This window comes from Gekko japonicus, unplaced genomic scaffold, assembly GCF_001447785.1.
Source record: "Gekko japonicus isolate JY-2015 unplaced genomic scaffold, Gekko_japonicus_V1.1 scaffold3127, whole genome shotgun sequence".
NCBI lineage: Eukaryota > Metazoa > Chordata > Lepidosauria > Squamata > Gekkonidae > Gekko > Gekko japonicus.
The window spans coordinates 90,824-113,975 of NW_015168749.1; the positions used below are offsets into that span (position 1 = coordinate 90,824).

Here is a 23,152-nt window from a genome sequence, read left to right on the forward strand (position 1 = left end):
TGCTGCTGCCAACTAATACATAGTTTCATAGCTCAGGGCAGTTGTGTGTGTGGTTTCACACCTCCTTTCTCCCAAGAACACCTTGACTCAGACTTCAGTTAGAGAAGAGAAAGAGACTGGGAACTTTCTTCCACCCTCCCAGCCAGAGAAAACTCTCCTCTACCAGCCAGTGTCCCTGAAACCAGAAATGTGAAGGGAAAGGACAATGACTCCTGTCACTGGCCACAGGATCATCAGCTCTAAGCCTCAGAGGCTCTCTTTATTGATGTAAACCACTTTGGGAGATGACTATTAGAAAAGTAAGCTATAAAGACGATAAATAAGTGTGAGCATTAAAAATGGGCCAAAGTAACTTACCAACTTCTTTTTGAGCTTGCAATTCTCTTTATATACTAGTATGACAGCTCGTTTGAACACTAAGAGAGACAAAGGGGAAAAAATCCTTTTATAAATTATGCAGGGAAGCAAGTATTTTATCTTTTATCCTATGCTTTGTTAAAGCATTAGTTGACATTTTATTTCTTTGAACTCAGAGTGTGTGTAATAAATGGTCAGGATGCACTATTTTCCACTGATGTTTATGTAAGCAGTGCAATCTCATACTAGAAGGAACTGTTTGGATTCCATGTCCTAGATACGTAGGCGAGCAAAAGTGAGAATGTCTTTACAGAAGAACAAGCTTTTGCACGATTGTCCTATATACTCTAGGTCTGAGCTTTGACCCCCCTCCCCCCTCCATTAACAGAGCCCTTTCATTTTTGGAGCAAACATGGACCACTGTGCCAATTCATCCATTTACCATCCTGTCTGTTCATTTCTTCAACAGAAGCCATAACTAGTTCCTTCACAATGCCATCCAAGCTGTCCACTCCATTTTCTTTTCTTATCTCTACCATTCCCCCTCCCACCCCAGTAACCTGGATTAACTGTATTGTGGGTAGAGACAACGCAGACTTTTGCAACTGTGCAAATCCAGTGTTCTTTAAGAAAAACCCTGAACTTGCAGTTCCAGGAGGAAGAAGCATGTATGACTGAGAAACGTGCAAGTACTTGTTTTAGGATTATGAGCTTCAAAATGAAGTGAAGTGAAATGAACTACAAGAGTGCTAGTTGGAATATACCTCAATAATTACAACCTTTAATATATACAAATGCTATTTGGTCCCTTGTCAAGAGTTACTTACAACACAGAGATGAAACACCCAAAGACTATATATACTGACAGCACAGCAGTTTGCATGATTACAACTTCCAGTCTGCTGGAATGCAGCAGACAACTAGTAAACTAGGCTAAGTGATACGCTACACACCTAAAATAGTGGCTGCATTAAAAATAAACAGAAATTTTCCTCATTATGACAATTCCATGTGTGTCCATGTTTGTTCGATGGCCTTCAGTGTCTGATCCCCAATCTTAGCTAATCACACTTTCACAATCACTTCTTGAATAGACCGCACAGACAGAGCACACAGACAAAAACAACAGGCAATGCAATCTAGTTGATGTACCAGCACCTCTTCTGGGGATCCCCCAAGTTCCCAGGCAGCAGGAGCCCAGAGAAGGCCACCACAGCCACAACACAAACTGGGCCGCTTGAGTGTCACCCTGGACCAAATGTGAGGAGCTTGGGGCAGGCACGGGTGTGCCCTGAGTTGGGGGAGAAAGGAGCCCAGCCACCACCATCCTCCGAGCTGGGTGGGTGGGGACTCTCTTCCTTTCTCCATTGTGGAGTGCAGGGAGGCCGGGCGATGGCAGGGCAGGTGAGTTGCTGCAAGCCCAGAGTAGGCGAGGAGCTGGGTGGGCATAAAGCCTGGAGGGGGCCGTAGAGGGTCTCATGGGGAAGAGGCCTGGTGAGAGGGAGCCAGGGGTGGGTAGAAGAGTGGAAGCAGTGGAGAAATAGTCAGCTGTCACCTGCTCTTCCCTCCCTCCCTTGTGAAGTAGAAGGCAGCCAGATGGGTGAAGAGGCCACGTGGGGGGGGGGGAGGCAGTCTGGGAACCAGGCAGTGTTCCCTCTAAGCTGAGTTAGTGTGAGCTAGCTCACAGTTTTTTATCCTCCGGCTCACATATTTTTGTCTCCGCTCGGGAAGGATGGCTCCAGAGCAAACTAATCTATGCGGTAGCCGCTCGCTCACAGCTTTAATGCCAGTAGCTCACAAAGTAGAATCTTTGCTCACAAGACTCCACAGCTTAGGGGGAGCAATGGCAGCAGGGCAAGCTGCTATGGTCCCAGGCAGGCAAGGAGCCACTGCTGCAATGCGAGCTGGGTGAGTGTGAAGCCTGGCAGAGGAGCCAGCTTGGCGTAGCCGTTAAGAGCAGCGGACTCTAATCTGGAGGACCGAGTTTGATTCCCCATTCCTCCACACGAAGCCAGCTGGGGTGACCTTGGGTCAGTCCCAGTTCTCTGCCTCACAGGAAGGGGAAGGTCATTGTAAGACGCTCTGAGAGTCCTTTGGGTAGTGAAGGGCAGGATATCAAACCAACTCTTCTTCCTCTTCTTTTGGCGGGGGAAGAAGCTGGGTAGGGGAAGGTGGTGGGAGAAGAGCCCAGTGGAGGAGAAAGAGGAACTGGCAGCCAGTCCACGTGCCCCCCCTCCTTCCCTTGTGGGGCAGGAGACAGGTGACATAAGCAGGCCTCCCGCACAGGGAGCCACCACCTACGGCCTGTCATTCCATGGACCCAGACTTCAGGCAGGCTTAAAACTGATTCCAACTGGAGTGATGAAGCTTAGTGCCAGATGGAACAATGTAGATAGAATAATGCAAGCAAAAAGCAAACCAGAGCACGGAAGCCAATACAATCGAGGTGCCCGTTGACTCAACCATAGGCCTGGTGAAACATCTCCGTTTTACAGGCCTTGCAGGACTGCATTAGGTCCCGCGGGGCCCGGATCTCACTTGGGAGACTGTTCCATCAGGCAGGGGCCAGAGCTGAAAACCACTGCAAGGCTGTCCCACATATCCCCACATCCGTAAGGCAGTGGGTCAGAAGGTCGTGGTCAGAAGGCTGTAGTCTACGGTATCAAAGACTGCTGTCAGATCAAGCGATAACAGCAGCGCTGATCTGCCTTGATCCAGATGTCTCTGTAGTTCATCTGTGAGAGCAACCAATGCCATCTCCCGTCCCATGGCCAGGGTGGACGCTGGACTGGAATGGGTCCAGGATGGAGGAATCTTACAGGAAATCCTGAAGCTGCTCAACTGCCACTCTCTCAACTACCTGACCCAGAAATGGAAGATTCAGAACTGAGCAGTAGTTGGCTGGCTCTGTAGGGTCCAGACATGGTTTCTTCAAGAGCGGTCTTACCACTGCCTCCTTTAATGTGCCTGGGAAGGTCCATGAGCTAATTTCATTTGCTCACCCCCTCTCAGATTGGTTACATCTACCTGTACACACACAGGGAGCCCTGGAGTAGATGTATTATGCTTATGTTGTGTTCATGCTGTTGTAACCTGCCCTGAGCCTGCTTGCGTGGGAGGGAGGGAGGGCTAAAAGCCTAATAAAACAACAACAATAATAAAATAAACTACAGTTATTAAAATAAGTATATTGATAAGCCCTCGGTTTTAGTCACAGTACTGAATTAATGAAAAGGCTATGATTCTACAAAACCATTGGTCTGATTTAGCAGAGTGCTTTGTGCTCTAGAATAAGGTTGCTAACTGATCAGGAAAAAGTGTCTTGTCTTGGTTATATTTTTCATAGTAGCTTGACCTGTAGAAATGGGTGAAGCTTATTCTACTAAGATAAGCAATGCCACCTAACCTCTGGAGAGTAAGTGCCTGTTTGAGGTACAGGACCAAAGCCTTGTTAAAAAAGTTGGCAACTCTACTTGAAATGCATCAGATGAGTACATAATGCAAATTTGGAATTTTCTATAGAAGGTTAACGGTGTATGTTTTAATCTCTTAATTCCCTCTATATGAGTACTGGCACTTTTTAATTACAGAAAATAGCATTGCATAAGTCAATCAATTTAATGACAGGAACCATCATGACACTTTTCCAGTAAATGAGATGATTTAGTACTCAGACCTTAGTAAAAACAGCTGCAACAACCAAATGGTTGCTGTGCAGGAGCAAAAAAACCCTGTTCTTTGTGATACTGCACTCCCAGTGAATTTAGCCAGAAAACGATGAAGTCATCCAATCAGGAGCTTGTTCTGCATGGACTCAAGAGATTCCGTGCATGTTCATCTCATCATTGTGTTCACTCTTGCAGCATGCCTAGCTCCTGTTCTTGCTACAGGAAATGTATAAAATGTGAAAAGTTTTTGCTAAACATGTAGTAACTCAAATGGTCACAGTGAGGTAATCAGCAAGTAGAACTGCCTCACTTACAAAAGACCTCCGGACAATTCTGACCATATCCTTGGGCAACGACAGGCTGCAGCCCAACAGTATTTTATCCAGTCTCCTGCACTTTTCCTTACATAGTCAGTTACAAACAAAAGTACAGATATGCAAGTTACCCTTGAGAGCTCTGAGAGTGGTGTGAGTTGAGCTCTGATGCTTAAGGCTTGAGCTGTAATAAAAGAAATCCCCGTGCCAACTCTCACATCAGCCATGCCTCATACTATTTCTCCATATTAACCTCCCTCCTTCTGTAATAGGTACCTAGCTTATAAAAATTACTAAGACAATGGGTCGGATCCATGGCTCATTTTCCATTGACACAAAGCTACTTCCTGTAGCAAAGGGTCAGGATTTTCACCAGTCCCTATCACCACACACATACAGATCTCCATATCACACCTAGCATTACTCTCGGGGTCCCCATAACTCCCAGAGGTCAAGGCACAGTGGATGCAGGTGGAGGGGAAAATTCAGTTCCATTAAAGCAGCTCCTCTTGCAGGAATCTGAATCCAACCCATTGTATGTGAAGAGGTTTCAGAGATTAAACAACAGCGTTAATATTATTTAGTGCCACTTTCTTCTTCAGAACAGGAGACTTACTGGCATCCATTATTTTCTTGCTTCCTAGTGAAGTGTCTGTTGCAGGAGATAAGTTTAGTTCAGGTCACTCACCAAACACTGTGAGTTCCAAGTCCTTTCTGGTTTTGCCTAGGGATGGGAACGGATTCAACCACGAAACAGTAGAGTGCATAAGAAGTTCTCCCATTGAGAGTTCAGTGACCTGTGTTTATTGTAAAACAGAGGGGACATTTTAAGCATTAACTCGAAGAAAAGGCAATTCAAGCAACAAAAGAGAATACACATTTACATGATTATAATGAAGTTAGATGAAACACCTGGCAACAATGCAAGCAAACAGTTCCCTTCAGTAATTGTGGCAACATTTGTTGTTGCTGTTGTTTTCCAAAACATTTTTATTTAATTTTCCATATAGCATACAAACAAGTAACAAGTCAACTATGGTAATTCTTAACGCATAAAAAATGGGGGGAAATTAAGTACATAACTTTTAGAAACAACTGAACATCCACTAGTACTGAGATGACATAGTCAAAATCTATAGTAACAACATCAAACTGTAGCAACTATGTTTTCCAAAGGAAGATTTACTAACGGGATTATTATCTAACATTTGTAATGATAAAGCTTTCAGTGAAAAACATCTGAAGTAATCTGAATCACCTATTTCTGCATGTTAGTCTCCCAAGCATTATTTCATGGTGGCCTCTAATATGACACAAGCCTTGTTTAGACACACACACACATGAGTTCAAACATCCTGTGCCCCTGGTTATCTTTCAGTACAGAATCTAGCCTTTAAAACAAGTGATCTGTTCCCAAGAATAGATTTAGGTGGGTAGCCACAGTGGTATGAAGAAGCAGAACAAAGTTTGAGTCCAGTGGCACCTTTAAGACCAACAAAGTTATTCAAGGTATATGCTTTCGTGTGCAATCACACCTCTTTGTATTTGAAGACGTTTGTGTGCACATGAAAGCTTATACCTTGAAAAAAACTTTGTTGGTCTTAAAGGTGCCCCACGGGACTTGACCTTTGTTCCTAAGTATATTAGCTTAAAGCTATAGCTGTCTGTTTTGTTGTAGTGTTATGCCATTGGCTTTGAATAACAGTGGGGTAAGCAGCACAATCAGGGCTATTTTTGAGCAGGAACGCACAGGAACGGACTTCCGGCTGGCTCCTGAGTTGGCCACACCCAGCAGGAACTCATTAGGATTGGCTACATTAGGGGGTGTGTGGCCTAACATGCAAAGGAGTTCCTGCTACAAAAAAAGCCCTGGGTTTTGACAACAAACAAGGTAAACAGAATGAAAGCTTATACCTTGAAAAAAACTTTGTTGGTCTTAAAGGTGCCCCACTGGACTTGAACTTTGTTCCTAAGTATATTAGCTTAAAACTATAGCTGTCTGTTTTGTTGTAGTGTTATACCATTGGCTTTGAATAACAGTGGGGTAAGCAGCACAATTATTTTAAACTAAGTATTAATACATCATGAAACAGCCATACAAACTGTTCAAGAAGTTGTTGGTGAGTGGCATTTTCCTGTTGAAAGCTTCTAGCTTCTACTATCTGCCAATACTAAGAACTACCCAGGAAGAATCTGGTAACACAAGTTGAAAATTGCTTCATTATTCCATCAAGACAGAGGCCAAACTGCCCTACGGATTGGGTTACTTGCAAGAATTTAAAGTGTCCCTTTACCTCCTTCTCAATTCCATTCTGATCTGCAACCAGTTGGTCAAACACTGCACCATAATCTTCATAAATTTTCTGCATTTCATTGATGTGGCTGGCCACTTTTTCCATTGCTTTCAGTGCCTCTGCAGTGTTCAAAAGAAGTCAGTAATTTAGTTGCACATGGCAGTATAAAGTGTGCAATGAATCTGCTTAAAAGCTTTGAACTCACTACCTTAGGAAATTCAGGAAACAAAAACTGCACACTAACATTACAGCTATACAATGACCATAGGTAAAGGTCCTTTTCTCTTATTCAGGTTAAGAATAAAAATTCCATTCTACTATTTCAATATGCAAAAAATAAAAATTATTGACAATGCAAGATTATATAATGTAATATAAACATTTATTCTAAAGTTTAAGCTATTTTCTGCCTTTCTTTCCTCTCTTCTTGCTTTTATCATCGCAGGGTGGTTTGGGTGCAGATGTTTCGTGGCTTTCCAAGCCATGCTGACTGTCCAGTTCTCCTTCTTCTTCTTCCTCCGTGTTCTTTGTATCTTTTTTGGGTTCTGACAGTCTTAACCAGATCAACAAAAGTATTTAAAAAAAAAAGACGTTTGCAGTACAGTTAAAAGCACCCAATTTACATGGGGAACCACAGGAAGGGGCAATGGTTCAGTGGTAGACCACTTCCTTGGGGTGCAGAAGGTCCCAGGTTCAATCCTCAGCATTTCCAGTTAAAAGGACCAGGCAATAGGTGTTGTGAAAGACCTCTCCTTGAGACCCTGGGGTGTAGTCTGAGCAGACAATACTGACCTTGATGCACCAAAGGTCTGATTTAGTATAAGATGTGTTTAGTTTATGCTCACAGGGGGAAAAACAACCCTTCAAAGTGCTCAGTGTGTGACTCTTATTAATCAGTCCTTTGAACTTTTGCTACAGTTGTGAGTTCTTGGAAAGTACCTGTAAGGTGGTGATGCTCCTCACTCTCAGTGTCCGTCAGAGACACCAGCTCTTTTAGGAGCAGGGGGTACTTCAGCACTCTCTGCACTGGCTTGATGAGGAAGGACTCCAGTGTGGAAGAATGCTGCTTTGCAGGGTTGCGAGCATCCAAAAATGCCTTAAAGGCTTTATCTGTTTTAGCTAAAGAGGGGGAAATGTGGACGTTAGTTTTCAGAAAGAAGCCAGAAAACCTCTCCCATGCATCCTAGATCACATCATGTATTTCTCGATACAATAAAAATTCTGTAGGACGTTGTACTGTGTTTTGTTTACAGTGAGAAACAATTCATTGGCAGGCTACAGAGGTTTCAGTTACATGGTTAAAGCAATCAGCACTCTCTCTGGACCAGTAAGCATCCTAGATATTACTGGATTGATGAATTCAATAGGATGATTTCATTGTGCATCACTAGCAATTGATATTTGGTATGATCTGTTTTTATTGGACTTAGCTAATACTAAGCAGCTCTTTTAAAAACTGAGAGACTTACATAGACCAAATGTGAGCAGATCAGAGGAAAAAATACTTCCATCTACAGTTTGCTTTATGTTGCTTAGGCTACCATACTTACTCATAAGCACGTCATTCTATCAGCATAAAAGCTACTGTTTTCAGAAGCAACACACATTTATAGAAATGACTTCTGTTAGTTTATATGCATCTGCATCAGATGACTGTCAATGGATATGTCCTCATACATACCACAGATTCTGATGCAGTCAGCATCACGTTAAGAGTGGGATCCTTGATACATCTAGGATTTGCCCTTGAAGTGGACTAGTACCATAAATATCAATCCACCCTTTTGCAGTCTATTACATTTTATCCCACCCTTCCTCCATGGAGTTCAGTGTGGCTTTCATCATAACAACTTTATAAGGTAGGTTAGGCCCAGAGAGACACACTGGCCCAAGGTCATCCGGCAAGATTCATGGCACAGTAGGCACAGCAAATCTGCCCAGTCCTAGGGTGTGGTCACACGGTCCTTTTGATTGGGGTTCGCCGCCGTTCCCTCCTGCATTTAAGTTTACTGGCTGGCAGGATCGCCTGGAGGGACTTGGCGCGGTGGAGGCTCCACCGCAGCCCTGACGAGCCAAGCTGAGTGCAGCAGCCCTCTCGGCCGGTCTTCCTTTTCCCGCCCCTCCGGGGCTGGTTGGGCAGGCGGCTTGCTGGAGCTGTCATATTATCTTTAAACAGAGAAATTAACATAAAATAATATTAAATAATGGATTTATTAAGCGCATGCTTGCTCAAGCGCTCAAACCGAAAGCTTTTTAAAAAAAAGAAAAAAAAAGAATGGGTAATGCACGGCGATTTTCCTTAGGAGCTGGCAGGCGAGTGGGTGGTGGAAGAGAGGGGCCAGCTGTATCTAATCAGCCCAACCCGAAGAAAAATGTTCCCGATTAAATTAAAGCGGAAACAAAGCGGAATTACCTCCCCGTGTGACCACAGCCCTAGTCTGGCACTGATTCCTATGCCACACTGACTATAGCATTGATTCACATGAAAATCTACTCAGAAGTAGCTATAACAACAAATTGTTTCAGGCCACATCTATCAATCAGTAAAATTACTCTTGTATATGTTTTTGTTTGTTATAAAAAAGACTGAATGTCAGTTGTTGTCTGGACAAACACAGTGGTTTTTTTTTAACTTACAACACCCCACTACCTTGTCTTCATTTGGGCACACAAGAGACACAGGAAGAGTAGGTCCAGAAATAAACAGGGACAACCAAAATCAAAAGAAATATAAGTTATGCTGGTGCATGCACGGCCTATTATAAGTGCTACAGAAACCGTGTCTTGTTTCCTAAGTGCCATATTTTATTATAGGGCTGACTGCAAAACTAAAGCAAAAATCGTTTTCAGAATGTTCTCGCCATGCAGAAATTATTGTTTTGCTGCTTAAAATCAGTCACATGCAAGGATTATCTCACCAAGGCAATTACCTCTTTCAAGAACTTTCTGGACTTTTATGTGGTTTGCACAGAATCCACTGTACAGTTTGAAGTGATCGGCATAATACAGGAAAGAGCCTCCCAGGGAGAATAGCAGCTTCTGAAACCAACACAGAGAAGACATGTTACTCTTACAGAAGCAGAAATAATCTTCATCTTGTGGTCAAGAATAAACTCTACAAACCAGTGTTTTAAAAAAAACAAATACACATCTTTGTAGTTGTGGGCTGAATCTCAGGACTTAGTCCTGGGTCCAGACAATTCAGCTCCCTAGAAAGACAGAAGCATCAAATCACAAAGTTGGAAGGGGCCATACGGGCCATCTAGTCCAACCCCCTGCTCCATGCAGATCAGCCTAGAGCAGTGATGGGGAACCTTTTAGAGACCGAGTGCCCAAACTGCAACCCAAAACCCACTTATTTATCACAAAGTGCCAACACGGCAATTTAACCTGAATACTGAGGTTTTACTTTAGAAAAAAAACAACTCATACATTAACTAAAGATGATCCAAACAAAGCAAGGAATGCAATCCCAAATGCTTTCATTTACTTAAAATTATTTGGCAGAGAATTCAACACTTGGTCTGGGCCTGGCTGGGGCGATGGCACACGTGCCCACAGAGAGGGCTCTGAGTGCCACCTCTGGCACCCGTGCCATAGGTTCGCCACCACTGGCCTACAGCATCCCTGACAAGTGCTTGTCCAGCCGCTGCTTAAAGACTGTCAGTGAGCGGGAGCTGATTCAACTGTTGAACAACTCTTACTGTAAAACAGTTTTTCCTCATATCCAGCTGGTACCTTCCTGCCCTTAATTTAATTATCCCGAGTCCTATCCCTGCCCTCCTCTAAGTGAGAGCCCTTCAAATACTTAAAGGGCTCCCATTTTCTACAACAGTCTCCTCTGTCCCTTGAAAAGTGACTCCTGGGGGGAGCTTGAGAAATACCATGGGGTGGAGTGATGGGATGTACAGTGTGGAGGATAACCCTGTGAAAAACATGTCCTCCTTATTTGTATGTGTGGGAGTGTCCTTAGCCTACAAAGGTAATGCAATAGTCTTTTTTTAAATAATTAGGATGAATTAATTTTAAAAAAGCAAGGAAGCTTTCAAATTTCCTAGAATTCTTCATCAGGTTAAATCTTCAGTGTCAAACACACCTTTTTACAAAAGGGCATACAGGGGAGAGAGGAAAAGATGTTTCTGAGGCAATGCAGAAGCCCCTAGAGTGCATTTGTAGAGTCTTAGAGTAGAATACAGGATGTCCTTCAGACTTAAATGGACTACATGGTGATGGGCATAAAAGAGATGTCAAGATGCAACACAGGTACACAAAAATAAAATGGCCACTCTTCGTTTGAGAGTCTATACGCCAGCTGTTAATCAGATGTCTGCCCAACAAACACTGAGGTCTCTTGGAAAGCAGAGAACAGAGGAAAAACATGAAGAAGTTTCCATTTTGCCCTCTTCAGACCTAGGAACTGAGAAGATAAGAAGACAAGCAACTATCAAAGGCTGGCACAAAGTCAAGGAAAATGTTTTGATAGCAGGGCCACAACAGACTCTGCTTACATCATCTGTCAAAATGTTCAACTATAGAATTAGCCTAACCATCCATACCAAAGAGGTACCTATGCAAAAAGCACTGACTCTGCAGCTAAAGAGACTTTCATAAGAACATAAGTTAGAGGAGTTCCTCAGTGGAACAGGCTTCCTTGGGAGATGGTGGGCTCTCCTTCTTTGGAGGTTTTTAAACAGAGGATAGATGGCCACCTGACAGCAATGCTGATTCTGTGAGAGGGAGGGCAGGAAGGGTTGCATCAGTGCTTAGTTCTCGTGACCCTTTCTTACACACCCGGGGAAATGTTGATCGCCACTTTAGGGTCAGGAAGCAATTTTCTCCAAGCCAGTTTGGACAGGGATCCTGGAGGTTTTTTTGCCATCTTCTGGTCATGGAACAGGGGTCACGGTGTGTGTGTGTGTGTGTGAATTTCCTGCATTGTGCAGGGGGTTGGACTAGATGATCCTGGGGGGTCCCTTCCAACCCTATGATTCTATGATAAGGGAAGCCAATGTTGGATCAGACCAATGGCCCATCCAGTCCAACACTGTGTCACACAATGACCAAAACCCAGGTGTCATCAGGAGATCCACCACAAAACATTTTACTGCACTTAAGCACTTTTAAAAATGTGTGTACCACCTCATAGCCATATGTAAGGAAAATGTGCTAGTGATACTGACAATATTGTCCACTGCCCATCTTTTATGTAAAAGTAACTCTATTATGTATACACAAGAAAATCAGGTTTCACTTGTTGCCTGAGTGCCCAATTAAACGGATGAACATTTTCAGCGTTCCTCTACCCATGTGCCTTTTTATTACCTCTGCCAAACTACATATCAGTAATGCAGCAGTATTTAAGGATAGTTCTGCCCTGGTATTTAAGTCACATGTAAGGCTTCTCTAACCCAGTCTGGATGCAACTGCTGCTATTTTGTAACTACAGATTTTCAACATTTTCACCCAGACTTTCCATGCTACCAAATACAGTCAGCATACTTGAAACAAAGCAAGCGGATCATGGTTCCACTTCAATCAATGCTGGTCTCTCTCAGACAAGAATTTGTTCAGCTTTTGAGCACAATACTTGTTTGAGCTCGCCATACATATTGTTAATACAAGTCTGGGATGGGATTAGGGAGAGATCAGACAAGCATGCGACATGGCGTGTGGTATTCCAGAAAAGCAGAGACTTGACAGCACTTAACAACAGAGAGAGAGACAGTTCTAAATGCAAAGCATTACAGAAGTGATTTAGGAGGGAATGTTTAGTAAACTTATTTTACTTTCACAAAAGGGTTTTAAAATAGTTTCTCTGCAAATTTCAGAAACAATTATCACGTTACACAAACCAGATTTTTTTTTCTACTTTTTTTAAAAAATCATTTTTTAAAATGAGAATTCAATATAAATCCTATGGCAAAACATGGGAGCAGAATGGCACTTTTGCAACACGGACTAAGAACCGTATTTTCCAGGTTTTATAGTGCGCAATGTACATATGCCCTCAGGGTCATGGTTATCAAAGTGAACGGCAGAGTTTCCAGAGCATAGCCCATATTTTGACACTATTACTTTTGCTAAATAGCTAATAAGCTCTAAAAACCAAATGGAGCATAGCCCATATTTTGACACTTTTGTTAAATAGCTAATAAGCTCTAAAAACCAAATCCATCCTACAAATTACATATTTTCAGTTATAGCATACCAAAGAATACATATGGGCGGATTCCATAGTGGAATTTTGAGTTCCAATACATTAAAAAGATAGACCGTCATTCAGCCTTTATCATAATTTCTAAGTCTACAGCAATCGCTGTTGGAAAAGACAACATTCTTTGCACATTCACACAAATCCAAACTTATGCTACCAACAATCACACTGTGCTTGTGAGAATCTTGGTTAGTAGTCCAAGAAAGCCACTGCTTAAATATGATCAAGGAGCATAAAGAGGGAACAGTGTCTTTCAGGCGATACGAACTGCATAAGTAGTGCCACAGAGAAGCCGCAGAAGCATCACAACAGCAGCAATTATAGAAATGCACTCAGTGTCCCTCAATTAATTCAATGTCCGAATAGCTCTCCTTATGAGCACTTTAGATTTTATGTACAAAAACCTTCCACTTGGAAATGGGGGAAAGAAAAAGGTAATGAGCCTTATTATCAAGATGCACTTTTGGAAATAAAATGAGATTTTATATTTACCCGGAACTGAGAAGGGGTTTCAAGGGTATTAAAATCCAGGCAGGAGGAAATTCCATCTTCAAGGGTCTCTAAAAACACCTTCTGAAAATCCAGCATCTCTGGCAGGCTGCCAAACAAAGACTCCATCTGCACAGGGGAAGGCCAGGAGAGAGGGGGATAGTAGCTTTTCATAATGCTGCCTAATAAATACGTTGGTTAATTACAAGATACTGTTACACTTTATTTCCTTGCAACCTGGTTTTGCACTGTTAGCTGCCCTGAGAAGATATGGTGGTATTTGTTGTTCAGTCGCACAGTCAAGTCCGACTCTTCGCCACCCCATGGACCATATATAAACGTTGTATATAAACGTTCAAAATAAATACAAGAGATAAACAAAGGGATACTTAACATGATTGAATTTGTCTCATAATAGTTTTGGCCCTGAGCAAAAAGGAACAGCCCAATTCTGCAATAAACATTTCTCAGAAATATTTGTTAGAAGTGCAGCCAACTTCTAGAGCACAGACATTACTACAATGCTGCAGGTACAGGAATGCATGGTTTCCCTGTTGCTGCTGTGGTTGCCAGTATAGTACAGTGGCCACAGGGCTTCCACATGGCATATTTCCCCAAAGTTTCCCTGACCTGTTCCCCCAAGCAGTGGCTATTCCTTCCCCACAGCACCACCAGGGATTTTCAGTGTGTTTTCAAAACTGGCAATGAAATATTGTTATATCAGTATTCCTTGGAGGTCTCCCATCCAAATATGACCCAGGGCCGACCCTGCTTAGCTTCTGCGATCTGACAAGACTGGGCTAACCTGGGTTACCTACATCAGGGCAGCCCCTTTTCTAGTGGAGATATATCTTTTCCCTTAAAATGAAAGGAGCTAGAAATTTACTGTTAAAAGATGAAAGCTGGAAAGAACTTGTTACACATACTGTTATTACGGTACTTTCAATATAACAATATTCAGTTGATTAAAAAAAAAAACCCCTCAAAAAACCCCGTGGTGGGGACTGCCAAGCGGCCAGGACTGGGAAAAATTTGCCCCTGCCCATGGTAAACCAAGGTTTTGCTACAGTCATGCCCAGACTTTGAAGCACATCAGAATTGGGAAAGATGAGGGGAAAGTGAGGTGTGGAGGAGTACACAAATACACCATGATGCTGTGGATAAGCAGGATACTTTCTATCACTCTTGCCAAAAGATCTTTTTTTCTTTCATATCTGACACCCTGCAGTATTGCAACAGATTGTCAAGCAAGGGTTTTTTTAAAAAACCAAACATTGCCTTACCTCATCTTGTGTGAGAAAGGTCTCACTCTGAAGAGGCTCCAAGTATAATTCAAAGAGGCAACTCAGATCCTGTAAAGATACCAGACATTGTACAACATCACATTACTGCGAGAAAAGGTTTCTTCAAAAGTATCAGTCATAGTAAACCAGACAGGGAGGCAGCTGGATGACAAAGGAGGGAAAGGACTGCTTAAAGAAAATGGGGATATGGCAGAGAAAATCTGGGGCTTTTGTTTTTAGTTTCGGGGATGTGTGTGTGCGCATCCATAGAAGGTGATGGGATTTCACATAAAAAGTAAATACCACCAGTTAATATATGGCACAGCTGACAAAACACAGTGGAAAATGGATTATCCCAATTAAAAACACTGTAGGGGAAAAGATAGCTACAATGCAAAACATTCTTATTACCTTTACGTATGATTTCTCGGTGTCCATAAGTTCTTGGATGACCTTCCTAAGTCTGTCTGCATCTGTAAGTTGCCGTGCCAATTGTTTTAAAGGAGGCCCTTCCTTTATTCCTTCCATACTGTTTACCTGGGCTTCATGGAAATTTGGACACAATGCTGAAATCTGTTCAGTGCTCTGCAGTTTGAAAAGAATATAGGCCACTGTTTACAAATGCACTCTGACTCTTTTATAATCTTCCCAAGGGAAATAATGTCAAATGGCCCTAGATTTGTAATGGACATATACCAGGTTGTGATATAAGTTATTTAAGATGCAAACTAGAAAATACTATAGAATATTAATGGACTTACAATATCCATGAAAGAAAATAAATATTCTGAGCTAATGTGCATTTGCCTAAGAGTAAGTTTATGCATGCTAATTTTTTCTCCAGCAATATAAAATTGTCATATTTCTTCAGTGCTAGTGTTCATATAATACAGCCAACACAGTGAAAAAAGTACAGCAACCGACATAAGGTATTCAGTAGCTGGAATTAGCATTTATATGAGCATTAAACAGGAGGAAAAAAACAGAGATTTCAATTCTGTGGCTAGAACTTTCTTGGGAAGAAACAAGCCTGGTTATTTTAACTATTATTTTTGTTTATTCAGGAAGATGAAAATGGTCTCATGTTTTCATGTAGTGACTCAGACATGTATTTTAGGAATACTTACAACAAAGAATAATTTTTGAAAGAGCTTAGGTTGTAACTCCTTTGTTGATTTACTTTCTGTTTCATAATGATTCAGTTACCAGGGAACACAATGCAAAAGAAGAAAAAAGTAGGTTTTTATGCTCCACTTTTCTCTACCTTAAGGAATCTCAAAGAGGCTTACAATCACCTTCCCTTCCTCTCCCCACAACAGGCATCTTGTGAGGTAGCTGGAGCTGAGAGTTCTGAGAGAACTGTGACTGGCCAAAGGTCACCCACCAGGCTTCATATGGAAGAATGGGGAATCAAATCCAGTTGTGGACCCAGGGGCAAGAGGTGAAGGGCAAGAGTGAGGAAGAAGTACAACAACACAAGACTTGGAGAAAACAGGCCACAGGTTTATTGGTTACAGCACAGGAGCACTGGCACAGCATGAGGTCAGATCCAGATCAGGCAACCTGCCTGCTGCCCAGTATCCCCATCCCTCCCAGCCCACATACTGGGTGTGGGCCCATGGAGTTACAAGCGCCCAGGAACCACATGGATGTCAGCCACTGCATGGCTCCCCTGCCACCTGGTGGTGAGAGCCAGCCGACAGCCCCCGAGCTGGACATGCCACTGAATAGCTCCACCCCAAGAGTCCCTTAAGGGAGTCCCCAACATGCAGGAGGTGGGTGCACAGACACAGCCTTTCCCCCAAAGGATCCATCCCAATGCCCAAACCTCCAGTCAAGCTGTGACAGTAAAATCAACAATTAAATAGCCGAACACAAAATCGTAACAACTGAATCACAGGGTAGGTGGGAGGGAAAGCCACGAGGAACTGGCAGGAGAGTCCCTGTGGTGGTGTGTTTAAATAGCCAAAGGGTGTGGGTTGAAAGAACAGATAATGAAACTCTGGCATGCCCACAGCCCCCTTCCAGGCCAACCCAGGCAGTGTGATGTGCTGGCCAGGTGCTACCGAGCCCCACCCCCAGAGGACCATATAGCTAGCATGGAGCCAGCCAGAAGGGGGTCCCTCACTCACCCCCCCCACCAGCTCCGGGTTGCAGGTAAGTCCCTGCTACATATTCTTCAGATCAGAGTCCACCTTAGATTAGAGTCTTAACAGGACACCATACTGTCTCATGAAAATGATGTAGACTCCCTAAGAATAGCTATTTAACCAAAGACACCAGCTAGCCAACAGAAAAATACAGGCAAAATTCAGAATTGTGATAGTTAAAAGATCCAGAGGTAATCAACATCGATGGGGACCTTACAGCATTATAAAAGAAGAATTTACATAAATGTTACAAACTTCTGCCTGTAACTATATGAGCTCAGACTAAATTTTGCCTTATAAACTTATATTTATAGTTTTCTAAAGGCAGCCTTATAAAAGAATAATTTAAATGTTCAGAAACAGGATGAATGGCAGTTAATTTAGCCTCTAACTAGACTCTATTTCTTATCCAAAAAACCAATTTAGTTCTTAATTACATCATGCTTAAGCTATAATTTTAACAGCCTTTTCAGAATGGCTGTTTTTGTAGATTCCAGTGTTGAAAGCGTTACCTCTTTATTCTAGCTCCTTCAGAGGTAAATGACCCATAATAATTCTTAAGAGATAATTCAACTATAGGTCACACAATACTTATAAAAGTTAAAATTGCAACATTTCCAATTTGCAGAAACAAAGTAAATTTTTGAGTAGTACAGAGAAGCCAGTAATAGTAGAAGAACTTCAAGAGCACTTTAAGTCACCCAAAGCCTATTTATCTCAGTTTACTGTCCACTTGTATTATCCAAATCCTGCAATGGAAAGATATACAATGAGTACTGCCACAGTATCAAGTAGAGGACATCACAAGGTCATGACACCAAGACATGGTACCCCTGAGATGCTTTATGCATATACTACTACTACAGGTTTAGATTTATTTACATTTATATTGTGACCTTCTGTTATGGAAATGTCACAGCCCAGGGTTCCCTAGCACTGAGGGAGAAGGGGTGGAGCATGGGCGAAGTCCTAAGGAAGGCAGCAGCCCAGTGACTGGGCTGAGAAAAAGAGCCAGGTAGGGTGGCAACAGCAAGGGTGGCACTGTCAGAAGGGAAGCCCATCAGAATTAGCTCCTTGTGGAGCAGAGGGCTTCTCAGGGGCGGGTGGTGGTGGTAAAGGCCTTCTTAAGAGTAAGGGCTTACTCAAGGGGAGAATTAGGGAAAGAGGAAATAGGCATGGCCAGGGGAAGGAAGGATCCAATCTGGCACCTGGACATGCACAAGGTGGCAAAATGCTTTCACTCCCTCTCGCCATAGCTTTAGCACGGCAGAATGTTTTATTCCAACTATCTCACCTTACCTTCTGAGAGTTGCTTATAAACTCACCATGTCTCAGTCTTCTCATCCCAACTCTCAAAGAGTTTGTCTTAATGGGAGATCTAAAACTGCTGTCAATTCCACTTCCTAAAGTTCTGAGTATTAATTGTGGCTTCTTTATGACTCAGTGTTGAATGATGGCTTACTTTTATTTATTTATAGTCCACCTTTCTCTCTGGGCCTATGTTGGATTATAGGATATAAAACAGGGCAATCAGACAGGCAAAGACATCCAACAAATAATGCAAGTGGACTTGGATTACAGAGTCAGATAACATACACAGTTTGCTTTGCAAAAACATCAGAAATAATTGTCAGATCCAGACAATTTAAAGGCTCAGACTTTGAAGTCAACACGAGCCAAAATACTCAGCACAAACTAGCTGATGCAATGGTAACAGAGAAATAGGGTTTCGTTGCTGCTATCGCAGCCATCTCAAAGAATTTCCAATGAGCTCTACAGCATACTGTTTCAGATTCAGCTTTGAGTTTTCCGCCAGTGTCACTCTAGACATCTCCCTGCCCTCTTCCATTCAGCCAGCTCCAGAGTGAACCAAAGGGCCCAGTTGTGCCTCAGGCCAGGAGAAGTCTAAGAGGAGCAACCACATTGATAGTTTCAAGCAGCTTCCCTTCCCTTCCTGGGCCCCTGTCCCCCTCTCCCAGCTGCCTTAACAGAACTGTCAACTGAGATTGTAAAATCCCCAAGGACCATTTTAATTAAGTTCCCACTCCTTCGGAGCATCAATGCCTTGAGGAGGTGGTGGTCAAACCATGGCACAGCCTAAACCTCCAGTCCCCATAACAGCATATCCTCTCTTTTCTCTTGCATTTGCCATCCTACAAACCAACCAAAATCTTTATCTCAAATCCTGTCACATCCCAAAGCACCTTAACTCTGGGGGAGAGGAGGGAGGCATAGTTGCAGGGCAGATGGGAAAACAAGGTAACTCTGCAAGGGTAGCTGAGGAACAGACAAGCAAATAAGAGAGAGCATTAGTTCAATGTGAAGTAAAGACCTCCATGAGAGAATGGGCGTCAGTGAGAACTGGCCATTTTATCACCTGTATTAATGCCCGTGATATTGCCTGTAGATAAAACTGGCCCTGTTTTATTTGTTTTTATTCTGATTTCCTTTGTGCTTTGGTTTCTCTTTGATCTTTCTGTTTTTGGGGTGTTAACTGATAAACGGTTGCTTGCCTTTGTTTTGTGTCATTGATCTTTGTTAAGCTTTTGTAATCCATCTCAAGCGGTTCGCTGCAGAAGTAACTGAGACACCCCTTCTCACTCACACAGAATGCCAACCACCCTCAGCAACCTCTCTCCCCACCCCAGGTTCTGGGTTACACATAGGTCAGGACTTCGCACTCACCACCCTTCTTGTGCCTTTTAAAATATTTAGAGAGTCTTGACCGTTTTCCCTCTCAAGTCCTCTCTCTCCCTCACAGACGTATCAACAGACAAGGCAACCCATCCCACTGTATAAACAGGCCCTTAGTCACACAGAATTATTGGGATTGGGGCTCAAACACAGTTGCATTCACACATTGCCACCATTAATTCATATCTGTATATCTATACACACACACAGCCTGAGATATCAAATTGTACATGATTCTTTCCCTTAGACACACAGCCCATAGGGTTAAACAGAAAAAGAAGTTAACTTTTATTTATGGTATTAACATAACACTGAAGATAGTAAGGTAGAAGTTAGGATGTCTTGCTTCCATTGAGCTTTTGAACGGTGGTCCTATTCCTGCAATTGGGATCCTTTGAGCTCCAATGAGTGGAGAAACAGCTCTTCTCTACAGTTTCCCTCAATCAGAAATCCTCTTTTCCCTCTCAACTCCCCAGGAGTCAGCTTCCCAACTGCCATTTTCCAACTCTCTCTCTCGCTAACATTCCATTAGCTCTCATTTACTACTTATAGGGATAGGTGGAACCTAACTTATCCATTACAGTAGCTAAGAAATAATTTAAGCAAATGAATTCATTAACCTCCCAAAAACACACACATGCAGTTTTGATTCTACCTGCAATCAATCTTTCCCTCCCACTCTCAACATTTTGCTGACTTCTTTCCCACTCTTCCTATTTGGGGCTGGTGTATCTGCTTCCTTCTCAACTCAACTGTCACCAGCTTCCCCTATTCTCCTTTTGCATCATATAGTTTAGACTGGGAATTCCTGTTCTTTTCTGAAACGTGCTTGAAAAATTTCATCATCATCATAATCAAAGACATATCAGATTAAATAGGTTTATCACACAAGCTCATTGTTTTTACCAATGCAATCCTATCCAGAGTTATGCGAGTCTAAGCCCACTGACCTCAGTGGGCTTAGACTACAGTAACTGCATAGGACTGAACTGATAATGGTGTTGTTTTAGTGCCCGTTTAAATGAATTTCCCCCACAATCCCGGTACTGTGATCCCAATAACATTTATTGCAGCAAAGTGACTGAAATAAACATGTGGTGTATTTTCTTTAATTTTTGTAGAAACTGCACTGTGGGTGAGGGAGAGAAGTGATCAATATTTCAGACTCCAGCACTTTCCCAACAGATTACTGAACCTGCAAAAAAATGTCAGCATTAATCCCCTTTTTTATTTGAAGATGCTTTTTTAATTTGAGGATGCTCATTCATCACAACCAAGGAGAATAAAACCCTTCCACTATGCAAACAAACAAAACCCAGAAAGCTGTAGCTAGTGAAAGAAATGGTCTTTTTTCTGGTCTGCTGCTGCTATGTTTGTCTTATCAGACGTGTCTGTCTAAGACATTTTCCATCAATGGAACAGACTTAAGCTACGTCCAGACCAAACATTCTCTGTCACATTGCATTTCACTTCTTTTTGTCCCTCATCGTTCCAGTACTACCTTCATGTGTTTCTTCTTTTGTCCACTGCTCTGAGCTTCAGTACAGGATGTTTTACATCAGATCTACAGCTTAGCTTATGGAAAGAAGGGAACAACAGCTGAATGTTCAGTATTCTAAGGAAAATGCAGCTCAGGAATCTAATCCAAGTATCTTGAGGGTAAGGTCCACTGGTAATGAAAAAGGTCACTATGGAATCTAGACTATTCTGCCTTTTAAGCAGTTAAAATGATCATTGCTCAAAAGTCCCCAGACACACCTGAAAAAAATCCATAACACAACAAGCAGAGTATCTTTTCCTAATAAATAACCCTCTGCTGGATTAGATCACCTTGAACCACGAACAGAAGCAGATTTTACAAGATGATCTACTTGAACCAATGTATGCAAGGAGGCTCAGCTTAGTGAAATCCCCCTGCGTTACAGTAAGCAGCAGATGTTCAGTCTCGTTATATATTTTCTTGGCTATTAATGCAGCATTTAAAATGAATATGAAAAACTGAGAGAGAGGTTAGGTCTTAGCCATATCTCCCCGGCACCTCCGTGTGCCGTGGAGGGAAAGACATTGTCTGAGAGGTCTGAAAGCAGATTAAAGGGTACAAAGCATCCTTTACACCAGTGCTGGGAGCGCTATCTCATGTTGTGCTGCTGCTGAACTCTTCAACACCGTTAATTAGTAGTGAATTGCAGGCTGTTGCAATGGCAATCAAGGACAAGTCTAGCTAACCCACTGTCCATTGTAGTCGAGTAAAGATATTTTGTTTCCTGACATGTTCAACACCCCCAAATCCAGAGAAAGAGATCTGTTATGTGGAAGCAAATATCTACATGTGCATCACAAACTCTGCATACAAGGCACATATTCTTCTAAATCATTATTCACAGTCAGATTTCCATGCAAATAGGCATCCTAGTGAAAGTAATGCAATTTGGATAGATGACTTCTGCATTCAGGTGTGTTTCCTATTTATGTTCCTTCTTCCTGGAATTGGCATGTAATCCTGTAATCAGTGGGAATGATGCTTCTGGAATCAGACTGCAACCCCAGAATTGGAGACTTAGCAATTGTCATCTGAAAACACACTTTATTGCTGCAAAAATGTATCGTCAATTTTATTGTCATCTGAAAACACACTTTATTGCTGGCAATGTAGCAGTTATTTGACACTGCAAAATGTATCGTCAATTTCATCGTAATTCTACCTTGGTAACCTGAAGTCTCAACTAGTTTAGTAGAAATATGCAGAATGGGACCACTGTACAAAACCATCTGCAGCTTGACTCGCTATCACCTGAACGACCCTTACAGAGATGATGTAAGGACAAAATGGAGAAGGGAGAAACATTACATTCATGGTGTCACAGCACCTAGTAACAAGTGGGCCATGAATTTAATGGAATGGTAATCCTTAATGTTTCTCTAATTCCTTAACTTTTCTAAGTCATTCAGATTTTAAGAAAAAAAAACTTACCACAGAAACTACCCTCTGCAAGGACCCATAGGTGATCGTGTTTGCGGCTTTTCTGTTCTTCCCAAAGTGAAGCTTTTAACGTTGTCTTTCCTTTGTCTGAAGGCAGGCATTGTAGCTTGCTACAATTATTTCTTTCCCTCTCTGAAGGAACCCCCACTCCATAAGCAAGGTGGCAAGGACCTCTGTGAGCTCAAGTTGGCACATTGCTTGGAGTCGCGCTGTGCCGACATGGAAGAACAGTATCCGGCAGTTACCTTGTGAGCTGACGCAGGATAACTTGATATCCTGCTATCCTGGATTTAGCTAGACTAAACAATATGGGGAAAGAAAACATCGCTCCACTTGTGAACACCTGCTTTAAACCATGTTTGGACTTCATTGGGTCTCTGGGTTTTTTTTAAAGCCAAGCTGAATTCAGATATAAAGGTGGCAAAAGAAATACTGCAGGGTCATCTAGTGCTGTAGATTAAGATCCTAGGAGGAGGCAGCTACCAGCTAACAAAGCCCACCAAACTGACCACATTATTAAAAACATCAATTACTATTTAGAAAATCGGATGAGTATGGGAAGGACAGACTAGGATGGCTCTGAAGGTCAGCGTGAGTTTCCAGTGACACTGATCCACTATTAAGTGTTTTGGTCACTAAATATAGTGTCTTAAAAACAAAAGCAGGCATACCTTGGGGGGGGGGGGGGGGCTGAAAGCAGTATAAAGTT

The 23,152-nt window shown here is 42.4% G+C and overlaps 1 protein-coding gene across 1 annotated transcript in view; it reads right to left on the bottom strand.

Moving 5' to 3' along the window:
- TIAM2 (T-cell lymphoma invasion and metastasis 2) overlaps positions 1-23,152 on the bottom strand; it is a gene marked incomplete at its 5' end in the record, with an annotated part of 98,496 nt that overhangs the window by 6,673 nt on the left and 68,671 nt on the right. Inside the window, 8 exons of the mRNA XM_015415634.1 lie at positions 358-416; positions 5,028-5,136; positions 6,634-6,752; positions 7,573-7,752; positions 9,564-9,672; positions 13,340-13,465; positions 14,620-14,688; positions 15,031-15,204. Coding sequence (XP_015271120.1) covers positions 358-416; positions 5,028-5,136; positions 6,634-6,752; positions 7,573-7,752; positions 9,564-9,672; positions 13,340-13,465; positions 14,620-14,688; positions 15,031-15,204 — 945 coding nt within the window. The remainder of the gene's footprint in view (positions 1-357; positions 417-5,027; positions 5,137-6,633; positions 6,753-7,572; positions 7,753-9,563; positions 9,673-13,339; positions 13,466-14,619; positions 14,689-15,030; positions 15,205-23,152) is intronic.